Below are 25,676 nucleotides of genomic sequence, written 5' to 3' on the forward strand. Positions count from 1 at the left end.
CTCACTTATTAATTGACCTTACCAAAGGGAAACTGCAACATGAAACCATCAAGAGGTTTAGTGTGGTTTGAATCAGGACAAAAGGGGTTGTACAGTGGTGCCTCGCTTTACGAATGCCTCGCACAACGAAAAACTTGCTAGACGAACGTGTTTTGCGCTCCGTGAGGCATTCGTAAGACAACGGAATTTTCTATGGCCGCCGCTTCGTCTTACGAAGCAAGGCCATAGAAAGCGGCAAAGGAAGATCAGCTGTTAGCGAGGGAAGCTGACAGCTAATCTTCCTTTCCCGGGGGGATGGAGCCGAAACGCCGCTCCGTGTTGGGGGAGGCAGGCAAGGCGGTGGCTGGGAGAAGAGAGCTTCTCCCCACAACCCCCGCCGCCTTGCACACAGCTGACATCGGACGGGGCTTCGGAGACCTTCTCCGAAGCCCCGTTGCATGCCGCTGCCAGTCCCCCAGAGCCTATAGGAACACATTGATTAAGTTTCAATGCATTCCTATGGGAAACTGGGACTTGCTAGACGAAAAAATTCGTTACACGAATTGACCCGTGGAACAAATTAATTTCGTCTAGCGAGGCACCACTGTAGTCCCACTGAAACTATAATTGACATAACTAAGGTGCATCCATTAACTTCAGTGGGTCTACTCTGAATAGGCACCATCTACAATTTTAATCACAGTACTTTTGTTAATTGGTTAACCAATTTTTGTGTATGTAATGGCCATTCTTTATAATACGGTATCACCATCGTAACTTCTGTGCACTTCATTCTGACCTCACTGCCAGTTCCTTCCCATCAGCTGTAGAATATACACTTTAACTCAGGATAACACTCAATTCACCTAGCTAGACCTGAAGCCCGCAGACCATAATAATTCTGTTGGCCTGAAAGGTGACATGAGATTTTCTCTTCTGTTTCAGCTTCTGTACTTTAGTAAGACTCTTCCCTGTTCAGTCCGGAGAGCAGTGTCAGGAGGTTGTGCTAGCAGGGGGTCAGGTGCTTCTTGCAAAGGCATGTTGTCACTGTCCCATTTCCAGGGATGTTTAAGCCTGGTGTGAAATGGAGCTTTCAATTTGTCTCACTGCAGGTTGTCTTGAAAGTAGCGTTTTATTTAAGCCTTGGGCTGCTAAAATAAGACGCCTTCTCTACCAGTTCTCACCCCCTCTCCTTTCCAGCTATGCTGTCACCCCACCTTTTTGATGTGCAGCTGTCTTCTCTCATGTGTTGGATGGGAGCTTCTGGCCCAATAATCTTTAGCTTTGCATGTTGCTTGGGTGGCCACAAATTATGTAAATGAAAGATAATGCAGATATTCCATGTAATAATAAAATCAAGCAAGTTTTCCTTTGGGGCACCAACTGCATCTGATGATGCTAAATGGAGTTCTGAGCTACCTTACTTGCAGCAGTTTCCATCTCAGCCCTTTGCTGAAAGGGGCTGCGTGTTGCCTATTTTCTGTACAGAAGTGCAAAATGGTGTGTGTTTTTGTTACTGAATGGTATACGGCTAGTGCTCTTGGACTGCTTTCCCACTTGTCCACAGATTTGATGTTAGTGTCCATTCACAGGTGCGACCCAAATAAATGGGAAGATTTGCAAGTCGGGGGAGAACTCTAGTATTTGCAATATACTCTGCATGTTAATAGCTTGTGGAAGGGCCCAGTTCAGTGGCAGCACCTCTCCCTTGTGTGTAGAGGGTTCCAGGTTCAATCCCCAGCATCTCCATTTAGGGCTGGGAGAGAGCCCTGCCTGAATTCCTGCAGAGTGGCTGCCGGATAATGTCAACCTTACTGCGCTAGATGGACTCATGGTGTGAATCAGTAGTAAGACAGCTGGCTGCCTGTGTTTCTAGAATGTTGGGAGGAGACTTTTCTAGCCAAGCTTTCCCCCCAGAGCTAAGGACTAGCTTCCATCCAGATAAGCTTATGCTTTCCATATGAAGGGAATCTTTGGTGAAGGGAACGTCCAGAGATGCAAAGCTCCACTTGCATTTTGCACTATCCCAGGAGGATTGTGCTGTGTGTACACCCCCCCCCAGTGCTTTTGCGCTGAACTAAACTTGATCTTTAAAAAATGAATAAAAAGCCACTGGTCTTTATTTTTATTTAAGGAATTTATAATCTGCTTTTCAAGCACATTCTTAACAAAGCAGCTTGCGGTATATGTGTATACAATCAAAAGTCAATATTAAAATAAACTTCAAAACTTCTCATTAATAACAATGCTAAAGGCTTAAATGCAAAATCAGGCACATCGAGAACAAGAAAGCAGCCAGACCCAAGGTAACAGATCTTAAGGAATCCAGCACACAGGCGGAACATTTTGAATAGCCAAATTCCATCTCTGAAATAAGCTATTTCTCCCAAATGTTCGGGACTTGATCCTCTGTCCCCAATCAATGGTTCACTCTGGCCATTAGCTCTCTTGTCTGCTGCTGCACTAGAGACCCTCTTTGTGTAGCTTGAAGAAGTCAATCTGGGCTCTCAGAAACCGAAGAAAGGTAAGGCAGACAATTGCTTTGCACCCTAGAAGCAACTTAAAATAGCACAATCCCCTGCAGTTTAAATCCCTTTAAAAAGAACTTGAGGGCAGAAAGGCAGTGATTTACTTTTTTTTCCAGTACAGATGGAGACTCCTCCATAACTCTTCAGTTAAAACTGAAGCTGGGGTCAGTGTCCTGCTTATTACCAAGTGTGCTGCTCTCCAAAGTAGTTTAGCAGTTTAAAAATGGGAGAGCCAGTGTGGTGTAGTGGTTAAGAGCTGTAGACCAGCAGCTGCTGGGTGACCTTGGGCTAGTCACACTTCTCTGAAGTCTCTCAGCCCCACTCACCTCACAGAGTGTTTGTTGTGGGGGAGGAAGGGAAAGGAGAATGTGAGCCACTTTGAGACTTCTTAGGGTAGTGATAAAGCGGGATATCAAATCCAAACTCTTCTTCTTCTACTCTTCTACTGTGTTTTGCAGGACATGGCTAGAGTAAGAATGGAGTCACTGATTAAGCCCAGAAGGTAATCCAAAACCTGGTGCTGATGGTTGCTTAGTTGGAGGACTATCTGGGGAGAGGGGAGAGATTCTTTATCCTGATTACACCAGAACTGCAAGGTGGTTTTTGTTTTTTTAAAATAACTATTTATATATAGCTTCTAAAACAGAATTTCTCAATTGCGAAATATGGCCTCTTGGTATTACAGGATTCTGCCCCACACTTGCAGGCAGAGGAGATTCCGAACCGCACAATTGCAGAGAAGTTTCTGCAACTGATCCTAGTACTTAAAATCCACAATAGCAGTCACAGCTACAATTGGGAAGCCGGTGATGTTGGCTTCCTCGTGCCGATAGGAAAGGGCTGTAACAGATAGTGACTTGCTTAAGATCAGATGCTGGCTTCATGGTGAATCTGAGTTTACTGGCTTACACCTAATGTGCAGGGAGGAGACAGCTTGCTGTTTGAATTCTGTTCCATATGAAAAAAGTTTCATCCACATGGAAAGCTAGGGGAAGAGTCTAAGGTGCCCTTCTCTCCAGCATGCTGGTTTTCTGTGTGGAAGAAACTCCCCACCCCCACTCATTTAAATTTCCTCCTGCAGCCTGAACAGAGATGTTAGGGCCCAGGGAAAAATCAGGAGGGGGGGAATGTGGAGGGAACAGCCTCAGTCCCCCCAGGTCTTTTCCTGGCCCATCCTTTTTCTAAGCCTGGAGTGTCTCAGTGAGAAATGGACATGCTTATTGATGAGGTGTCATGAGGGGGGCGGAGAGGAATCTGTCTCAGTGCCATTTATTACACCTACATGGCTTTAGAAACTGGTCTGTCAGCTGACAGACAGAATGCTCTTGATTCTGGAAAGGAGGCAGGGTTTGGGACGTGTCCTTCTGGGAGGGATCGCTGCCTGGAAGGATGGCGAGAAGGCAGAGGGAGTTGTGTAACATTGCAGCAATGCCTTGGTTTACACTCCCCAGTCTATAAATAATTCCCTTCGCCTTGCTGCTTCCAGTGGGGCGATGGCTGCTTGCGATAGAGGTGACTGCCTTGTGTTTTTAACGGAGCATGTGACTGCAGGGGGTGGAGGGAAGAGAGAAGTGGGAGGGTGTTTGTGTCCAGGGGGGTGGGAATCTGAGCTGATGAGATTGAACTGCATAAGAGGAGGAGGAGAGGAGGCACTGAATCAAGGTGGATCTGTCAGCCAGTGACTCAGGAGCGCTCTGTTAGCTGGAGGGTATTGCTGGCATTCCAATTTAAAAGAGCTGCCTAAAATATTTAAGAGGAGCAAAATATTTAAGAGGATCAAATAATTGATCACAAGCAATTATTTCTTCAGAGAGTGCTGCTCTGTTTGCCGAATGCCTAAACGGCTCCCCATCTCCCCACAAAGTCGGCAGTGGGCAGACTCCTCCAAAGCTCTGCAACATGTTGCTTGAGATTCTTGCTCAAGTTGTGCACAGCTTACAGGGCCATTCTTGAGAGGGCCAGCAGGAATTCTGGACCTCCTGGCTCTGCCACCAGCCTCCTGCATATGTCCCTGTCCTTGAGGTGAGACCCTCCTGGTAGTGACACTCTGTAGTGGAACACACTCCCTCAAAGAGGCACCTTATCCTCGGTTTCCAGGAGAATAACTCTTTATTTTCCCAAGCTTTTTAGATGACATTTCATTCCTAGTGGCTGTTAACGCTGCTTTTGTTATCTTGTGGAAATGCACAAAAAAACAGGAGGCACCCAGTGATGTAAAAAAAGAGAGAGAAATGGAATCTCAAGGATTCTGAAAAGGAAGAGAGTGGTGGGGTTCAAGCAACCATTCCTTTTTAGCACCTTTGTGCTACCTTTGTAATTTTGCAGCCTTTTAGTCTAAGGGTTGTTTGTATTTAAATTTTTAAATAGGTGTTCTTGTGAACTACTGTGGGAATACTTTCGAAAAGTGCTTTAAAAATACATATAATAATTCTTCTGTTTGCTCCTTGTGCTCATTCATGTAAAGTTGTGATGTAAAGCTCCCCTTGTGGTTTCCCGTTGCTGACAGTCTGTGCTACTCTCCATATCTCAAGGGCTGCCACATAGAAGAGGGAGAAAGCTTGGTTTTTTCCCTTCTCCAGAGGGTAGGACCTGAACCAATGGATTCACGTTACAGGAAAGGAGATTCCAGTTCAACATCAGGAAGAACTTTCTGACAGTAAGAGCTGTTCGGCAGTGGAACAGACTCCCCCAAGAGCTGGAAGAGGTTAGATGGTCATCTGTCAGTGATGCTTTAGTTGAGATTCCTGCATTGCAAGGGGTTGGACTAGATGACCCTTGGGGTCCCTTCCAACTCTGCAATTCTGTGATTCTGTTATTTTCCCACCCACTTCCACTCCCAGTGTTTATTCCAGGGGGCTGCTTGCCTGCGTAGGTGGAATGCTGCCTCCCCTGTGTTTCACATTCTGCTTTTCCTTATTAGGAACCTCAGGTTGGTTCTCCCCTTCCCCTTATTATCCCTGCAACAACCCTGAGAGGCAGTGGCTGCCCCCCCCCCCAGGTCACACCCAGGTTGTTTTAGTTGCTATTGTTGACATGGACGGCACCCACCCTGGACAGCCTGTTGATACTGAGGGCTGCTTAAAGCCTTGAGTGGTTCCTCTAGCAGAAATAGTTGCTTAATTGCAAGCTTGCTCTGGCCAATTTCTCCTTGGCGGCAAGAAGTGTTGTGCTGTTTTTTTATTGGGGGAAGGAGGATCTGCTTACCCTTCAGCTCCATCTGGTGCAGCAACGGCTCTTGCTAATTTCTCTGTGACGAGGGCAAGTTCCAGATTGTAACACACCTCAAAGTGCTGAGTCACTTCTCTGCTCTTGGCTGGCAGAAGTTGTTGCTGCCGCTGCCACCTCTTGTTAAACCCAAATGAACATTCAGTGGCTGGTCGGTCGTCGGATTCCTTTTTGCACACAAACCACTGTGCCTAAAATCAATGTTAACAGGTATATCCTCTGGTCCCGTATTTTTTGCGGTTTCAAATCCTCTTGAGATTGCACTAAGAAAACATGTCAGGTCCCGCACTGAGTTTATGGCTGAGTGGAGGAATCTTACCTTTGGCAGTCCTTAGACTGAACTTCTAAGAACATAGACAGCTGCCTTGTAACACGTCAGACTCTTGGCCCATTACCTCAGCATTGTCTACACTGACTGGCAGCAGCTCTCTAGGGTTTCTGTCAGAGAACCTTTCCCAGGCTGTCAGGAGGCACATGCAAAGCAGAAATCCAGTTTTCAAGTTGTACCTTTTGAACCATATGCCTGTGTTTCACCTAAAAGGCAGCAGCAGATGAGCTTGTGAGTTTCTCTAATTGCATACAACGGGAAAAATAGCATGGCCATAATTCTGTAGGATTTAAGCACTCAAAACACCTGTGTTAGTGGATTTTTTCAGTGCAAGAAGACCTTAACTGTCTGCTAATAGTGTGAGTTTTTGTAAGGGGGGGCGAGGGAGAACTAAAGGCCAAATCTTCTGCTACCGTTTGTTCACAAATTCTATACTTCTTAGTATAGAATATGTCCGTATTCATGTGTAGTGATGGCGCCTCTGCCAGCTGAGTGGGAGCTAATGTGGGTGTTGGTTTCAGGTTGCTTTGGTCTGTGCCAAGCAAACCATGCCTGAATTGTTAGTTCATTCCTCTTTTTACATGTTTATGCCTTTTGAAGAACACGAGGATGGAGCCTGTTAAACTGTATAGCACTTGGCACATTCTCCTTTGTTTGTCATTTTGGAACTGCCCTGTGAGGCTAGTCCTTATTCCCACATTACAAACTGGGAGCAGCAGAAGCAGAGGCGCATGTTGGTTCAGGACTCTCCAGGGGCACTAACAGTTGGGAGTGGAAGGTGTCTTTCCCAGAGGCAGGTAAACACCGGATCATCCTGATCACAAATATTTGGCGTGTTTCAGTTCTTATTGTGAAGTAAATAAATATGCCTCTGCAGAGTATATCCCTGGTGCAAAAATACAACAAAAGGGATATTTCAATCCATTCTTCAGAGTACTGTATATTCCTGCGTATAAGACTACTTTTTAACCCAGGAAAATCTTCTCAAAAGTCGGGGGTCGTCTTATACGTCAGGTCGTATTTCTTATACGGCAAGTATATCCCAAACTCTACATTTTAACTGGAAAAGTTAGGGATCATCTTATACGCCCAGTCGTCTTATACGCCGGAATATACGGTAGTTCTTGGCTTGCATAATGGTAGCTGGTGTTTCGTGGCAATACTTTGGCCACCTCATGAGAAGAGAAGGCTACCTGGAAAAGACCCTGATGTTGGGAAAGATTGAGGGCACAAGGAGAAGGGGACGACAGAGGATGAGATGGTTGGACAGTGTTCTCGAAGCTACGAACATGAGTTTGACCAAACTGCGGGAGGCAGTGGAAGACAGGAGTGCCTGGCGTGCTATGGTCCATGGGGTCACGAAGAGTCGGACACAACTAAACAACAACAACAGCTGGTGTTTCGTGGTGTGGAGTGCAGCCCAGCATGCTAATCGCTGCAAGGTGTGTGGTCTTGTGCTCTGCCTACTCCTTTAAGAAGCCCAAGGCAGGTGGTGCTTCTTACCAAGTGAGACCAGTCCCCCAACAGTGTCCTTATTGCCTCCTCTAGTCTGCAATTGAATTGCTTTTCCATTCTCTCTCTGCCAGTTCAAAGTATATGTGGTGGTCCTCTATCAAAGTGGGCAGAGATAGCGAGGATGGGGGGGGATCTAGATCCTTCCTATCTTATCTCCATCAGTTGCGTTTCACACCTGTCCAAGCCCAACCTGCTTTAGCAAACCTGTGCACAGCATTAGACAGCAGAATATATTGGCAGTGTCTCCTAAAGCGGAGCTGGGGGACCTCCAAGCCCATGGGGCAAATATGGCCTCAGTGCTTCTCTGTCTGGCCCTTGGAACTCTCTGCAGACCACACTCCTCAACGTACCCTTCTTGAGTTCTTGTTTCTAGGCAGAATGTGTGCTTGTACGTGATAAACGTGTCTTGCTTGCCTGGATGGAGGGAGGTGTTTGTGTGTAGCAGCCTCTGGCTTTTATGTGCAGAGATTCACACCCACTCACTCCTGCCTCTGCCTCTGCCCCTGCCCACCACCTGGTGTGCAGCCCCTGGAAGGTTTCTCGTGATGAAATGTGGGCTGAGACAGGCTCCCCACCCCAAGAGATGCTCCTGAATCAGACCTGGAACTCCAGCTTCTTCCTAGAACTGTCCCGTTCTTCTTCTTTCACTTTCCTATCTTTCTCTGTTTTTTTGGTGCACTTCTCTTGCTTTTTCCTTCTGAAAGGTGTTGCCGCTGCTTCTCCGCTCAGTGTGGTGCAGCTCACTAGCCCACCCTAAGGTCCAGCTCCACTTGGAACCGGGTGAAAATTGCAGCTGTTGTGCTACACGTCCTTCCCCTCCTCGTTTTGTGGTGCTCAGGCCCTGCTGCAGGCGGACACCGGCAACCTGTGCTGACAAAGCAGCAGAAAGCAAAACCTGCCTGGCAAGGGAAAGGATTGCTTCAGAACATGCAGCCTGCCCGTTGCCAAGGGAGGAGCTGTACTCTGCTTCATCACGTCTCTGCCATTTACAGAAAAGGGGAAAAAACTACTCCAGCACAAGCGGAGCCACAAGACCCTGCTTCTGGCTGCCAGAGTCTCAGCCCAAACACCACCTAGTGTGCAGAGATGGTGAATGACGAGCCAGCGGTGGCACTGGGCACACGGTTTGTTTCAAGGCTGGCCATTGCCCCGTGACCCATTTTGCTGGCTTCTCATTGCAACCTGGTGGCTGAATTGCAACTGAGCTGTGATTTGAGCAGGATGTTGCCTTTCCATGTTGATAAGGACGTTTAATGTTAAAATGACATCATCAGCACTTGAGGGCAGGAGGTAGGCTTGCTCCAGGCCAGCTTCCGGTTTCTGAGATTGCCTAACAGCTGAAATTTCATCCTGTAAGCAGAGATCTGAGAGTGTCGAGGCAGGCTTTGAAATAAAGACCTGGACCACCACCTGCTTCTCCACTTTTATGTAAGTTTTAGGTATGGAAAGGAAGGGTAGAGCAGGTAGAATGAAAAGCAAATGGGGGTACCCAATTGTGCAACATGGGTTGGCCACCCCAAAGTCTCATCCCCTAGAATATGCTGGCTCCTTTATTTTTAATTTCCTAATGGATGCTTAATGAGGAAGTACTTTGAGCTTGGTTTGGGAAGAGATAGTGTTAAGAAGAATTTCAAAGTGCCCACATTGGGCCGTGAAATGCCAGGGTACTTGTGCCCCTGGATCTTGGTTGTGAACTAGTTCAGGTTTCCCCAGCATTCGCACCTACCCTTCACTGGAGTCCACAACTGGGGCAACAGGCTGTTATCAAAGTCTGATGCAAACCTCTTGCTCCCGATGCTTTAGCAGTTATGTGGAGGGCTGAAGGGGACATACAGGAGATTGCCTTTCCAGCATCTGGCATGGCTCAGCTTCGCAGCCAATGCAAAAGGACAAAGACAAAGAGTGAGAGCTCCAGAGCTTCATCAGCTGCCTGGCTGCCTCAAATGCACTGCCAGGGTGTGCCACCAGATGTGCGTGCATCCAGAAATGTCAGGTGTCTCTCCTATGGGTCAGCTGCATTTGGAGGCATTATTTGTTTGGGGGTAAAAACTGGCACCATCAAGTTGCACTGGAAACTGCTTCACACATCCCTGTAAATGTCTGCCTGGAGAAGAGTTACTCTCTCTCTCTTTCTTCCTCCCAAGGAAAATGGGCTCACAAACCTGCACTGATTGTTACCTTAGGGTGGAAAAGAGGAGGAATTATTTCATGGGAAGAAATTCCTGTGCATCTCCTGGAACCAGAATAGAAACCTCCAGCTCTGAGCTGTTGCCATGGAAACAATCTGGGAATGTCCCCCCCCCCGCCCTCCTTTATTATTAATGGGGAATCTTCCCTGGTAAATGAAAGGAAACTCTCAAATTCAGATGCTTGTCAAAGCTGCAATGTCCTCAGCCAGCAGGGTCCAGCTGCTGCTGCAAGTTCAGAGGGAATCCCACGGCTTATGCAATTGATGTCACGTTCCCAAGGCACCACTGTGCTCAGGGATGGAAAAGCCTATCCTTCTAAAGGGAGGAGGGAGGAGGGGCCCCCCACCACAAGACCACTGCATGGCCCATACTGTCCTTTTTGCAAGTGGAAACATGGGGTATTAAGCACTAGCACACTGCTGAATAATGCCACCCATCAAACAGACTTCAGCATACAGCTCCTGTATTTTGTGGGTATTATGGTAGCTCTTATGAGTGCCATAAATGTTTTGTCAACATGGATTTGCTTTGGAATTGGTACTTTAAATTTTGGTGGTGAGGGTCCTGTTTATCATTTTTTAAAAATAAGAATGGTACACTGATTGTAAAAACCGTATTTGATATGATTTGAATATACTTCTGTGTGTTCCTTTTCTGTAGTGTAATCATTTCTGATCTTCCCAGCCACCCACACCCAATCTTCTAAATTGATATTTTTTGTGTGTGGTGGTGGTTATGTAACATTTCTGAATGTGAGGTCATGTGGGTGTCTTCTGAGATGAAAGAAACGGCTCTTTGCTCAATTTCTAACTGGCTTGAGAGACTGCAAATGTGAAATGTGACTATTGGCTGCTGCCGTGCCTTCTAGGAACCCGAGGATTCCCGCAGCAGAGATACATCAGCCCCGCAGCTTGCTCCGGAGCTCTGCAGGAACACTAATGTGCAAGCATGTTCCTGCCAGGCCGGTGTGACCGTTAGCAGCACCCCTGGGTGCCCTGTGGGGAGGCAGGTATGCCCTAGACAGCGAAGTGGACGAAGAATCCCTTGCTTGCATAAAGAGCTGCTTGATCAGGACTCTTCTCCTCAAAATAGCCTTCAGCTGTACACTGCCTGCTGACTTCACCCATCGATTACATCACCCTGCTGTTGCTCTTTTACTCACAAGGCGCTCTGAACCACCTCCGCTGAAAAACATGTTGGTGGTTCTATTATTATCACCATCATCGATTTATTAATTTCATTCTAAGCAACCGTCTCAAGGCAAATGGCACATGAGATAATTAGAAACAGTTTAAAACACAAAAGCATGGCATGCATTTAAAACGAGACTAACATCTGTGGTGAGTTTTTGTCACCTGCAAACCAGCCCTTGGAGAGTGACTCTGCTTCTGTGGCGCTTCAGAGGGGGCCACAGAGGCACCATCGCTGGCCGGTGGTCTGTTTACATCTCTTATAACCCCCAGTTTAAATCAGCTGTGCTGGCTATCAGTTCATTTCCAGGCCCAAGTCAAGGTGCTCATGTTAGTGTTGAGAGCCGTAAACGGCTTAGGGCCCAAATATATGAAAGAGCACCTCCTTTCCTACAAACCCTCTCGGGTGCCGAGATCAGCAGAGGGGGCCCTCTTGGGAATTCCTCTGCCCTCAGCGGCTCCGAGAGGTGGCAGCCCAGGAGAGGACATTGCTCTGTTGTGGCCCCTATGCTGTGGAGCTCCCTCCCTACAAGGCGCACCTGCCTCCTTCATTGTATAGCTTCCGGTGAAGCACTTCCTTACCCTTACCCTTGCCCTTGATACTTGAGGTCTGTGTTTTTAGGAGCCACCTTATTTTTATGATTGCGAGTTGTTTCAAACTGTTCTTAATATTGTGTGTTGAGACCCACCTTAGTAGCTTTGGGTGAATGATGGGTACCCATCACGTACACCCATCCTGTTTCCCCATCTTCTTCTGGTCAAATAAAAAGAGGCCACCTATTGGGGGGCCTGGATGAGTTGGCTACTGGTGCTGGTCACTGTGGACAGTGTGGTGCTAGAGTGGTTGGTGGCCTGTCTGCATGAGGCATTGCCTCCCTCCCTGTGTTCAACTGCCCTTTTAAGAAAGTGACCATCTGCTTGTTTTCAAATGCATTGGGCTGAAATGTTCAGTGTTCACTCCAAAATCACAATCTGCCGCTTTTGGGGTTGAAAACTCCTCCAGCTATAAATAGCAAAGCCATGTTCATGTATGTTATTTCTAAACACACACACACACATCTTTTATTTTTTAATCTTCATGCTGCCGCCTATTTGTGGCTACCACTTCCTAAGCCAGGCCTGCTGGAAGGTTTTCCTTGCCTGCTAGAGCCGCTGGCGTGTTCCTAGGAGACTGAGAGTTTTCCCGTCATGCAAACCTACTTCGGGCAAAAGCCAAGGGGAATCCTGCCCTCAGAGAATTGGCCATGCTGATGTTGCACTAACCCTTTTAAAACATTTTTGTAGTGGCCTTTTCCGGTGAATTCTGTCCACCGTGTCGTTTGCCTTTTTTCACAGTTGTGTACCGTATGTGTAGTGCATTTAAAAAGCTGTGCATGGGAGGTCCATTAACTCAGCTGGGGGCAGCTGCCGAATGAGAAGTCTATGATAGCACATAGACCTTCCAGAAGTCATTAATGACCTGGAGCTGGCAGAGGAAGGTCAGAACTGGAGTTGGTCTCACTAGATTTGGTTATGCCACGTGGTGCCACTTTGAAACACCAGCTGTTGCGTACATCTCGTTGGAAAGCTGCTGCTTGAAGCTGCACTAAACTGCTAGGCACACAGATTACCAGTATTGTACTGTACTTTGAGTGTCTCCAAAGCTATCTGCATTGGGCCACATTTGCTTTCTAATATAATAATGCTTTTAAAAGTTATGAAATGTCATTTGCTATATGCCTGCACTCACACAAAGCTTGTTTCCCTGGTCTTGTCCAGAAATTTATTATTTATCATGTATTACATTTTTATGTTCTGCCTTTCCTCCAAGGCACTTGAGATGGCACACAAGACTATACCCTCTTTCCTCCTTGAACAATCACTAGCATTTATTCTAACCTAAGGCCAACCTGTGAACTTTGTGGCCGAACTTTGTACCCAGGTTTCCACAGTCCAAGTCTGCCTATATATTTTTAGGATGTTGTGTATGACTTCTAAAATCTTCTGTTTGGTTACAGTTTCCCCTCTTTTTGAGGCTCCGTTATCTTCTTCACTGGAGGTTCCCCACCTTTTTCATGGATGTAGTAATAGTGACTTTGGACTAGGCTTGGACTAGACGACCTGTTCCTTTTTCGACATTACCATTCAAGTTTTTAGTCCATGCATTTACAACTTATTCCAGCTCTTCAGCCCTTGAGCTCTGTGTCCTGGCCCTTTCCCCCCTCTTCCTGTGATCTTACTTTCTAATTCAAACTCTGCAAAATATTTCCATAGCCACTACTCTTGCTTGCAAACTTCTTGTGGTTGTAACTTCATTCTTATCATAAAGCTCCCTCTTGCAACATGGACAGCTGCCTTTTCTTCCCCCCCCCCAACCCCAGGTGAGGTCCTCACTCCCATGACACTCGGTCTGTCCAGCTCCAATCTCAGGGTCACCAAATGTGGAGGTAGTGGAGCAAGCATGGGTGTGAATTTTTTTGCTGCTGCTTTGCTGAGCTTAACAAGTGTTTAAATTTGGGGTTTTGTTCTCTGTTTCAGGCGCATATTAAATTTCCTATGGACTACCCATATTCACCACCTACCTTCAGATTCCTGACCAAAATGTGGCATCCCAACATTTATGAGGTAGGTGTCTTTCGTGGTGTCAGAATTTCAACTGATGTGGCCTCTTTCCTTACCAGGGCATCCAAACCTCCCTTTTCTCCTCCTTTCTCTTTCTCTCCGTCATTGTCTTCTCTCCCCCCTGCCCATATTTAAACCTTCTTCACCGCCATGAAGTTAAATGGGACTATCTCTGGAGCACTTGAAGCAAGAAAGAGGCTGAAATCCAAGCGGTAGCCTTGCCTGGTGCTTTTCTCCTCGACGACACACTTGGCAGAAACGCTTGCTACTGCTACAGAAGCTTCCTCTTCTCTCTCCTGCAAAAGCAGGGACTGGGGTTGCCTGTTTCTTTGTTTCCAGCCCTGCTGCTGTCCTGGGCTTCTTAACTTGTGTGCTCTCTGATGGGTTGGCCCATCAGAAGGACCTGCATTGGATGTGTGAACTTTGCCTTAAGGTCAGAGAAGCCAAACACTCTGGCATGTTTAACCCAGTCTCTGGCCTCTTGAAGGAGGAGGGAAGCCTCCCAGCTGCTCTGCATCTCCCCCACCCCCACTCCCAGTCTCATATTTCTTGCTGCCAGAGCCTCTGGGCTTTGCTCTTCTAAAGGGGTGTTCATTATGCAGAGCCAGAATGGCAGAATTAAACTCTTATTTAATGTCAGGTTTGCCAGACAGCCTCTAGTCTGTCTGTCTGTCTCTCTCCCCCCCCCCCAAAAAAAATCCTTTTATTGGAGCAAAGGGTTTTTTCCTGTTTAGGCAGGAAACTCCTAGATCAGGAAGTGCAGATGGCAACTTCATTCCCTTTTTTCAGAGAGCTCTGGCTCCCCCTTGTGGAATACTGTGATTTTTGGAACACTGCTTAAAGAAATAAATGTACAGTGGTACCTCAACTTACGAATTTAATGCGTTCCGAACGCACATTCGTAAGTCGAAAATATTCGTAAGTCGAATCCATAGGAATGCATTGGGAGAAAAAAATTGTAAGTCGAAAAAATCCTATCTATTTTTTTTAAATAAAATAAACTTTATTAGATTGCGAATTAAAAAATACACACACAATCACACAAAGGAAAAAATACTATAAAAAATCATAACAAACAGAACATAACCTAAAAAAATAATAATGACATAATAATAACATAACAAAACCGTATTCAAAACTTATTGAAAAAATCCTATCTAAACCGCATCCAAGATGGCGGACGGAGCTCCGTTCGTAAGTCGAAACATTTGTAAGTCGAGTCATTCGTAAGTCGAGGTAGCATTGTATGTTTTACAAAGGGTTGTAGGAAGCCCTTTGAGAGGAGTTACTTAAGCAGTGGTTAGTATTTTGTATTCTTAACGTTGGAAGTGTATATTTTCTTGGTGGCTAACATTTGAAAGTGCAGCCTTCCCTCTAGTGAAAACGGTTCAGTTCAGGACATAACCCGATAAGTAGAGGTGTGTATGTGTGGTGGTTCTGTATTATTGTGGGCTGCTCTGTATTAGGACTGGGTGATATCTGCTTTTCAGCATTGTGATACATCACCAGCTAAACATTGCGTTAGACCACGATGTCTGAAATAAGGATGGGGCACTGACTTCATGGTTTTCCACACATTGTGATTTCTGCAAGCTCTTGCTCCTGTGATTCGCTGTCCCCTGCAGGAGGCAGGGGAGAGTTGAGCCAGCAGAATTAATGAGCTGCAGAAATTGGGAGAAGCATTGGCTGGCTTCACCGTTCCCCCCTCATTGTGGTTTTTGCATAGCATACACACATACATCATGATTCGCGATATATTGCCAGGTCAAAAATATGCAACCAATATCACAATATGGAGTTCAAACTGGATTTAGACCGTATCGATATAGCGTTCAGCCCTGCTCTGTATACTCTGCAGAAGGTGTTTTGTCCGTTGAATCAGCTGACCATGTGTGTGTATTCTCTTTTGGTAGAATGGAGATGTATGTATTTCAATCCTTCACCCACCTGTAGATGACCCTCAAAGTGGAGAGCTGCCATCTGAAAGGTGGAACCCAACCCAGAATGTCAGGTAAGGCCCTTCAGAGAGAGGTTTCTGTACCAATGCACAACTGAGTTCTGGAGCGGGGAGGGGGGTCCTTCTTCTCTCTCTGTTGACATTCTCTACGTTTTCCAACCTGCAAATAAGAAGTGATGGGTACCACCAGATAACCTTTTATGGATTGTTGTCCATGGAGGCACAGGTCAATTCTGTGTCCAGGGCAGGCTGAGTCCCTACCTGCCCGCGGATGGTCTCGCTAGAGTGGTTCATGCTCTAGTTATCTCTCGCTTGGACTACTGCAATGCGCTCTACGTGGGGCTACCTGTGAAGGTGACCCGGAAACTACAACTAACCCAGAATGCGGCAGCTAGACTGGTGACTGGGAGCGGCCGCCGAGACCACATAACACCGGTCCTGAAAGACCTACATTGGCTCCCAGTATGTTTCCAAGCACAATTCAAAGTGTTGGTGTTGACCTTTAAAGCCCTAAACGGCCTCCGCCCAGTATACCTGAAGGAGCGTCTCCACCCCCATCGTTCTGCCCGGACACTGAGGTCCAGCGCCGAGGGTCTTCTGGCGGTTCCCTCGCTACGAGAAGCCAAGTTACAGGGAACCAGGCAGAGGGCCTTCTCGGTAGTGGCACCCACCCTGTGGAATGCCCTCCCACCAGAGGTCAAAGAGAACAACAATTACCAGACCTTTAGAAGGCATCTCAAGGCAGCCCTGTTTAGGGAAGCTTTTAATGTTTTGTTGGAAGCTGCCCAGAGTGGCTGGGGGAACCCGGCCAGATGGGCGGGGTATAAATAATAAATTATTATTATTATTATTATTATTATTATTATTATTATTATTATTATTATTATTATTATTATTATCCAAGGGATGCTCCCCAGATGTTCTGGACCCCGACTCTCACTGTCCCTGCCTGTTGGCTGTGCTGTTGGGGGGGGGCACCATGTTGGCCTTGCTTCTTCAAATCCTGAATCCCAGATCTGCAGCAGAAACTTGGGCTCCATCTTTTTAATGATTTATTTGTTATCTTTTTAAGCATGAGCTGTGGTCGCACACAAGTTCAGAAGCTCATGAGGGTTTAGTGTGGCAGCAGTGGCTGTTATTATTTATTGTGAGGCTCATGAGGGAGGTGATGGAGCCATGCACCAGCAGAAGAGTAAAGCATTGGGTCTGGGGAACCAGGCATCGTGTGTCCTTGGTGCAGAGAGGTTCAGTACCTCATTGCTGTGTAAGAACTCCTGCCAGCACCCCACATGGAAGATTCATGGAAGATTGCTTTGCCTCTCCTGAATGTGCAAAAATAGTGGTAGGGGTTAAGGCTGCAAGCTTCAGATCGGAGATGAGCCCCCAAGATGTTGTGAGACTCCCATCAATCTTAAGGCAAAGTAACCAGGTGGCCAGAGGTGATGGGGATTGCAGCCCAGCAATACCGTCCTAAAGGATCCCAGGTCCCCCCCACCTTGCTTTAAATGGCAGGCTTGAATGCAGCACTTGATCCCTGCCAGTGAGAAATTCCCCTCTAATGTGGTTGCTCTGTGACAAAACCTGTTCAGAATCACAACCTGCTGTTCATCCTTGCAGGTGCAGACTTGCCCAATGCTGTGGCCCTGATTCTTTCTTTCTTCTTCCCCTTCCCCTTTGTCATCTTCCTCTTCCTCCTCTTCCTCCTCCTCATGCTTTTTCCCAGGACTATCCTACTGAGCGTCATCTCTTTGCTTAATGAGCCCAACACCTTCTCTCCGGCGAACGTCGATGCTTCGGTCATGTTCAGGAAATGGAGGGACAGCAAAGGCAAAGACAAAGAATATGCTGAGATCATTCGGTAAGGCGAGCAGAACCTGGCTCTCACTCCGGGTGGGTGGGATATCCAAGGTGGGCGGTCTGCTCTCCTTTCTTGGGCCAAACCTTGAGGAATGTGTGAGAAGAGCAAAGTCCCCACCTGGTGTGTGGGAGGGTGAACTGGAAGATCTTGGCCTCTGCTGTGGTCCCTCTCCCAGCAACCTGGACTGGGAGTCAGATTTTCATTTGAGGTGTTTGTGGCTTCACATGCCCTCGCCCCTCGTACTTCCATCTGGCCCTTCCGAGGAATCTCTAGAAGCCATGCGATGTTTGTTGTTGTTGTTTAGTCGTTTAGTCGTGTCCGACTCTTCGTGACCCCATGGACCATAGCACGCCAGGCACTCCTGTCTTGCACTGCCTCCCGCAATTTGGTCAAACTCATGTTCGTAGCTTCGAGAACACTGTCCAACCATCTTGTCCTCTGTCGTCCCCTTCTCCTAGTGCCCTCAATCTTTCCCAACATCAAGGTCTTTTCAAAGGATTCTTCTCTTCTCATGAGGTGGCCAAAGTATTGGAGCCTGAGCTTCATGATCTGTCCTTCCAGGGAGCACTCAGGGCTGATTTCCTTAAGAATGGATAGGTTTGATCTTCTTGCAGTCCATGGGACTCTCAAGAGTCTCCTCCAGCACCATAATTCAAAAGCATCAATTCTTCGGCGATCAGCCTTCTTTATGGTCCAGCTCTCACTTCCATACATCACTACTGGGAAAACCATAGCTTTAACTATACGGACCTTTGTCGGCAAGGTGATGTCTCTGCTTTTTAAGATGCTGTCTAGGTTTGTCATTGCTTTTCTCCCAAGAAGCAGGCGTCTTTTAATTTCGTGACTGCTGTCACCATCTGCAGTGATCAAGGAGCCCAAGAAAGTAAAATCTCTCACTGCCTCCATTTCTTCCCCTTCTATTTGCCAGGAGGTGATGGGACCAGTGGCCATGATCTTGGTTTTTTTGATGTTGAGCTTCAGACCATATTTTGCGCTCTCCTCTTTCACCCTCATTAAAAGGTTCTTTAATTCCTCCTCGCTTTCTGCCATCAAGGTTGTGTCATCTGCATATCTGAGGTTGTTGATATTTCTTCCGGCAATCTTAATTCCGGCTTGGGATTCATCTAGTCCAGCCTTTCGCATGATGAATTCTGCATATAAGTTAAATAAGCAGGGAGACAATATACAACCTTGTCGTACTCCTTTCCCAATTTTGAACCAATCAGTTGTTCCATATCCAGTTCTAACTGTAGCTTCTTGTCCCACATAGAGATTTCTCAGGAGACAGATGAGGTGATCAGGCACTCCCATTTCTTTAAGAACTTGCCATAGTTTGCTGTGGTCGACACAGTCGAAGGCTTTTGCATAGTCAATGAAGCAGAAGTAGACGTTTTTCTGGAACTCTCTAGCTTTCTCCATAATCCAGCGCATGTTTGCTATTTGGTCTCTGGTTCCTCTGCCCTTTCGAAATCCAGCTTGCACTTCTGGGAGTTCTCGGTCCACATACTGCCTAAGCCTGCCTTGTAGAATTTTAAGCATAACCTTGCTAGCGTGTGAAATGAGCGCAATTGTGCGGTAGTTGGAGCATTCTTTGGCACTGCCCTTCTTTGGAATTGGGATGTAGACTGATCTTCTCCAATCCTCTGGCCATTGCTGAGTTTTCCAAACTTGCTGGCATATTGGGTGTAGCACCTTAACAGCATAATCTTTTAAAATTTTAAATAGTTCAGCTGGAATATCATCACTTCCACTGGCCTTGTTATTAGCAGTGCTTTCTAAGGCCCATTTGACTTCACTCTCCAAGATGTCTGGCTCAAGGTCAGCAACCACACTACCTGGGGTGTACGAGACCTCCATAGATACCTCTTCCTTTTTGCCTGCGATACCTCTTCCTTTTTGCCTGCAATTTCACCTCCTTGCTCGATGTGAAATTCCCAGAGAGTTGCGGTGCACCTAAGCCTAAAAGGGGAAGCTGTTCCTCTTCTTTCTCCCTCCATCTCTGGCCGATAAGTCCAGTCAAGCCAGTGAGACTTTGCTGGCACCAGGCAAATGGACAAGAGCATTAACACGCTTTCTGTGTTCTGTGAACCAGGGTGGATAAAAATCAATGATTTTTAGATATATTTTTTATTTAAATCAGATATTTTTTTTATTTAAACCAGATTTTAAAAATAAAATGCTTTTGGAGGAAAAATCTCACCACCATCAGACCAAAACAATTCCCTAAGGAAAAACAAAGATATTGGAGCAGTGGGTGGAGATCCTGTGTGCCTCCAGCTTTTGCTGGTTCCCAGTCTGTGGTCCAGGATGATGGCAGTTGTACTACAGCAACGGGTGTGGGGTGGGGGTGGGGACGACAGATCCCTTAGCCCCGCTGTAGAAGCTTCCTTACACAGCCAGAGTTTGGAGGCAGTAGCCAGGGATCCTGTGACAGTACCGCTGAAGCCTGACCTGCTGTGCCCCAGAACCATTGTCTGACTCAGTGGCCGTTACTTTTCCCTGTATGCCAACCTTGGGGTTCATGAGACGGCCAGCCACAGAAGGGAGAGAGTGGGGGCAGGAGAGCAGAGAGGGGCTGTCAAGTATGTCTGGTGCTCTCAAAATGTGGCACAGATTTGCACAGGTTCTTCACGCAGCACATAGTTAAACTATGGCGGCAGTGATGGCCACCAAATGGGATGGCTTTAAAAGGAGATCAGACAAAATCGCTGAGCCCTATTGACGGCTACTGGCCACAATGGCTATGCTGCAGTAGGAGGCAGCATAATGCTTCTGAACACCAGTTGCTGGACATCACAGAAGAGGAGAGGGCTGCTCTTGCGCTCGAATCCTGCTTGCTGGCTTCCCATTGGCATCTGGTTGGCCCACTGTGAAAACAGAGGCTGGATTAGATGGGCCATTGGCCTGATCCAGCAGGCTCTGCTTAAATTATTGCCTTCTGCCCTGCAAGCAGGGAGGGGGCTCCTAGTTCTGCCCTGGGCCAACTGGGTGGATGTGCCGTTGGGGTGCACACAGCGAAGGCCTGTTGAAGACAAGGTTGCCTCCCATGGCCATCTGGTGGGCAGTCCTAACTGTGTGGCACCTTTCTTTCTCCCACCTCCCAGGAAACAAGTCCAGGCCACCAAGGCGGAAGCGGAAAAGGACGGGGTGAAGGTTCCTACCACGCTGGCGGAATATTGCATCAAAACTAAAGTGCCTTCCAGTGACAACAGCTCAGATTTGCTTTATGACGACTTGTACGACGATGACATTGACGACGAGGATGAGGAAGAGGAGGAGGACGCCGATTGTTACGACGACGACGATTCTGGCAACGAGGAGTCGTGACCTGCTCCCTCCGGCCCCCGCCCCGCTCCGCCTGCTGTGCCAGAGGGGGTGGGGAGCAGCGGTAACCTAGTGACAGTTCAGCAAAAAAATACATATATACATGGGGGGCGGATACCAACCAAGCCCGCGCCTCCTGCTTTCTCCTGTTGTATGGATCTCGGTCTTTCCCGCCGCCCCTTCCTGTTCTGTTTGGAAGGCAGCCCCTCTGCAGAACGTCACCATTCTTGCATTCTTCCCCATCCCCCGTCACTTGTGTTCTGGGTTTTTGTTTTGTTTTTTCTCTCAAGGAAAGGAAGAAAGCGATGCTCTTTCCGCACACACCCCTTCTCACTCTCCCTGACGCCTTTTCCAGGAGCATTCACAACCTGACTCGAAACAGGTTTGCTCTGTGTTTAGGATCTTGAATTAAACAGTCTTTGATCAAGATGTTTAATGTATTTAACGCCGGAGACTGTGGGGGGCTGCTCCCCGCGAGCTGCATTTAAACAGGGACAAGTACAAATTGCAAATCTGCTGCAGAGCACTTCCTGAGGTTTTGCCGCTGCTCCGTTGACGATGGCCGCGTGCGCACTTGTTTAGCCTTGTGGTGGTGGTTTTTCTCTCCTCTCCCCCTTTTCTAAGGTGTTGGACAGAGAGCCTCAGCTCCATTGTACTGAGCTTGACAAGATTTGGCGCTGAAAGGTCCAGTATTCCATTTCAGTTCTGCTAAGTGCGTGTGGGGATGGGGACGGAGGGGTGGTTGGGGGGAAGGATCTTACTCCCCTCCACCCAGAGATTTGGGGTGGGGAGAGGGTGGTTGTCTTGTGATATGAACCTTCCAATAAACACTTCAAAACTCTCTGTATTCTTGTCCCACTGAGCCCTTTTAGTTGCTGATTATCAGTAGGGGATAAATGCTGGCAGCTATTCCTGTGGTCCCTCCGAATGCAGAGCCCCAGCAGCCTCTTAGTTCTGGGCAAAGGTAATTGAAACGCTGTGACCTGCCACTTCCCTGCGGGGGCCCCAGCACAGGCAAGCGCTCTCTGAGTCCCAGCTGGGGCATGATGCTGAAGGATCACAACGCCATGAAGGCAGATGGATGCCTGGCATGCTGTCTATGGGAGGGCGTTCTTGCCAGGTGATGGGGGGGGGCTGGGCCTTGGCAGGGACAGTCCTTGGGTCTGGGGAGGATTTCTTGAGGGCTTCCAGGCTCCCAGATCAGACTCTCGGAGGCAGATTCTAATTGCTTAACCTTGGTTGTCTTAAAAGAGACCGGAGGCCATAGACACACCTTGTCTTAAATGCCTGGATGAGCCAGTATGAGTTAGACACATGCAAACATTCCCTTTGCTTGCACGGTGGCATTCCAAGTGGAGAGATTATGTTGCTACGGAGAATTGTGTCAGCCTCGCCTGCTGCCCTCGATGCTTGTCCTGAAATGCGGCCACCATCCTGGGAGACGGCTCTTGTGTAGAAGTTCAGACCACAACAATGTTCCAGTGGAGAAAGTTAGCTGCTCACAGCCTTGGGGGTTAATGAGGGCTTCGTGGCCACTTCCTGCAACGGTGGTGGGTTCAGTAGACAAGTATTGGCTGTATGGTAGCTTTTGTGGCGCTCCTGTAACATTTCTGCTAGGCCTTGAATTTACTGAGGAAAGGGAAGCTCTGTGATGAGAGACGACCGCAAGAAGAGAGGTAGAAACCAAGTGGTCCCCATCGTGGCAGATTCCTCTGCCCCCATTCCAGCTCAGCTTCCCTCTTGAATGTTGGGATCCCTGCTGTGAACGTTCTGGTTCTACAGGAAAGGGAGCAAGCCAGTTCCATTGGAGGTGGTCTGATGAGTTACCCCAGGTATTCACCATGACCCTATTGCTGGACTTTAGGTCCTGCTTTATAGCTGTGCATTCTGGGAGACCTTGTGAACTGATTAGTGCCCCCCACACACCTCTCGTGGTGGCCCAGCCCCCAGCAGATACTTGTTGGTTCCTCTGCATGGGCAGCTCATCATTCAGTCTCCTGCCTGGGGCGAGGATTTCCGAGTCCATTGCAGCTGTGATCGGAGGGTGGCGGACTATTTTAGCTGTTGGTGCTGCTGCTATGGAGTTCATATGTGGGGACTTGAGCTAGGCCAGATGGTAGAGGACATGATGCTGGGCACAGTTGGAGTGTAAACAGAGGAACTGAAATGCATAGCCCTTCCCAACCAGTCATAAGACAATCCGGAGTGTGTGTGTGTACGCTTTGGAGGACTTGGTGTGTGTGTGTGTGGATGGGCACTGCAAGTACAGCCACCAATTCTCCCAACAGGGCAACCAATGAAAGTTACCATTTTTTGTTCAAATTTAGGCTTGTGGGTGGCTCCTTGTCCTGAGTTGGGTGATGATAGGGAGGAGTGGATTGTCGCTCTTGGCTCAACCTGAAATGAGGATACTGCGTCTTTCAGCTATTTTTCTCTTGTACTTTGACCGTTTTCACTGTATGCTCTCCAGTGACTTGTATTCTCAAACTTGGTGGTGTGAGATGCATTATTATACCTCTGTCCTCCCCTTGCCATAACACTTTTTTGGGGGTGGGGGGTGGGGAGCACCTGTTCTGGGAGTTTGTGCTCTCCTCTTTGCTTGGCCAGGCAGACTCTCCCCAACCCATCATGATGTCACTGCCTGCTGACTTTGCTGGCTTCCTTGTTCGTGAGATCCAACCAACCTACCAACATGCAACTATCAAGCTACTTAAAGAGATTGAGGACAAATGTTTACTGGAGCCAGCGGTTGGTCGCCTGGTTCTCTCCTATCCCACCCATGTCTGCGTTTACATTTCCAACTCAGAAACCAATTCAGATGCAGTTCTTAAATCCTTCTGAAACCAGCAGGGAGCACTAGAATTCTATCTTGATATGTTCTTTTTTTCAGTGCTAAAATCCTGGATGTTTTTCTTCCTCCCTCTCCTCGCCCACTTTGGTTGATACAACGTACCAAACCAGATTTAACTAATGCATATTTTTCTTTTTGTGTTTTGTCTCCCTTTCCTTTGGTAATTTAGTTTCCCCCCCTGCACATCTGTCTACTAATAAAATGTGAAATAAAGTACACCTCTATTGTTAGTTCCCTGTCCGAAAGCCACCTTTATTAGTTAACACTGGCTTACATGTCTCACATGATGGGCTCTCGCAACACCCTTTGCAGCATCTGCTGAGGTGAGGCCTCCTGTAATCTCTCCCCCGGCACGCTCCACTTGCTTCTTCGTTTGCAAAAGTGATCGCCTGGAAACAACCAGAATGTGGCCTTCCCTGTGACAAAAGACGAGAGCCCTCTCTCTAGTGGCTCCTGTTGTCACTTCAGACGTGTCTCTCTAGGAGTGGAGAGGTCCCTTCCGTGCATGTTCAGCCATGTGTTTTCCCTGCATGTATTTCTAAAACACAAAATAAGGTGTGGGGTCTATGAAGCACTTCTCTGCTCACTCGCATGGGGCTACACACAAGGAAGCTTCTGCCATTTAACCCCTTTTTTGCTTCCCCCTGCCCACAGATGTTGCATTCTGAACCCACCTGGTGCAGCTGGAGTTTGCATGTTGATGGAGCAGGTACCAAGTGAAGTGGTAGCAGCAGTGCGTACTAGCTCATGCCATAATAGTACAGTGCTCTTCAATTGTATTTTTCCCCCTCTCCAAGGGTGGGTGTTGCCTTCATGAGAAAATGGGTAAGAGCAAACCCAGGAGCGTGCTCCATCCCTCAGCTTCCCCTGCAGGTTGTGGCCTGCAGGGTAGCATTGGTTTCAGCAATCTGCAGAACAGCTGACACACAAATATCAGCCAGAACCCTTTCTGAACTCAACAGATGTGGAAATTGAAGCAATCAAACCACCTGCCATGTGCACCATAGCACAACAGGAAAAACAGGCAAAGGGTAGGAGCTATTGGGCAACTTCTACTTAGGAAGAAATGTTTCAGTGCCATGAAGGCTATAGCAGGATATTAGAAGTCACACCAGGATAGCTCATGCTTTCAGGTTTTGGGTTTTTTTTGCCATTTCAGAAGGAACAGTCTCTTTACTGGCCCCCTATAAGAATTGTAATAAAAGAAAACTTTTTCTTTTTAAGTTGACATCTTCATGTTCTTCGGGTATTTTTCTAAAATTAAATGAGTAGATGTGGATGTCTCTTAAGTTTCTTCACTGGTCTTTTAAAGAAATCTTTGAGAATGGCCCTACTGTTAAGAGAACATGCCCATGTGGTTAGGTCCAGTATTATAACCCTATGCTTCCCTCAACCACAAAAATGGCAAGCTTTCAAGTAGCTTCAATGGGCCTTTGGCTAAGAATCCTGCAGTGCCAGCCCATCGTTACTGGCAGTTGCTCCAAGATACGTAGAATAGAGCTTCCTTTTCCATAGACACAAGCTGGCCTGCCAATCGGTATAGGTGTATGGAAGCCTATAGATTCTTGCATTGCAGGGGGTTGGACTAGATGACCCCCATGGCCCTTCCAACTCTACGATTCTATGATATAAATGGCATTTTGCTGCATGAACGATCCATTTTATGCCTTTGCAACCTCAGGACTGGGCTAGTAATGCACGTGCCTTGCTTTTGGAAACGTGGTTTGTAGCCTAGCAGTCCGCAACACCTGCTGCTGTGATTATATAATTGCAGAGGGTTCTGGCTACACTGCCTTTCCCTTGACCCAGGAGATAAACGTTCTGATTTTGCCCAACAGTTGCTTTCTCTGTGACAGCGGAAAAAGATATTAGGGCACTGGTGTTACCTTTCCTTTTATTCTGGTGCAAAGTGAAAGAAATGTTTTCCCTTAAAAGTACCACCTAAACTTGCCATTGAGGTATTGAGCAATTATGTAGGATAAACTGCATACATCTTAACATAGCCCATTTAAATACTAATTTATTATGGCATAAGCTTGTGGAAGGCAGAACCTGCATCATGAGATGGATTAGAGGGGCATTGTGTGCTTTGATAAGAGAGCATCTCCAAGGTTAATACTGCTGTAAACCA

The 25,676-nt window shown here is 47.3% G+C and overlaps 1 protein-coding gene across 1 annotated transcript in view; it reads left to right on the forward strand.

Moving 5' to 3' along the window:
• Window positions 1-23,775, forward strand: part of UBE2R2 (ubiquitin conjugating enzyme E2 R2) — a 54,948-nt gene extending 31,173 nt beyond the window's left edge. Inside the window, exons 2-5 of the mRNA XM_035100481.2 lie at window positions 13,472-13,558; window positions 15,469-15,566; window positions 17,236-17,370; window positions 20,475-23,775. Coding sequence (XP_034956372.1) covers window positions 13,472-13,558; window positions 15,469-15,566; window positions 17,236-17,370; window positions 20,475-20,697 — 543 coding nt within the window. The 3' untranslated portion in view covers window positions 20,698-23,775. The remainder of the gene's footprint in view (window positions 1-13,471; window positions 13,559-15,468; window positions 15,567-17,235; window positions 17,371-20,474) is intronic.
• Window positions 23,776-25,676: the final 1,901 nt, after the last annotated feature.

Source organism: Zootoca vivipara, chromosome 11 (assembly GCF_963506605.1).
Source record: "Zootoca vivipara chromosome 11, rZooViv1.1, whole genome shotgun sequence".
Classification (NCBI taxonomy): Eukaryota; Metazoa; Chordata; class Lepidosauria; order Squamata; family Lacertidae; genus Zootoca; species Zootoca vivipara.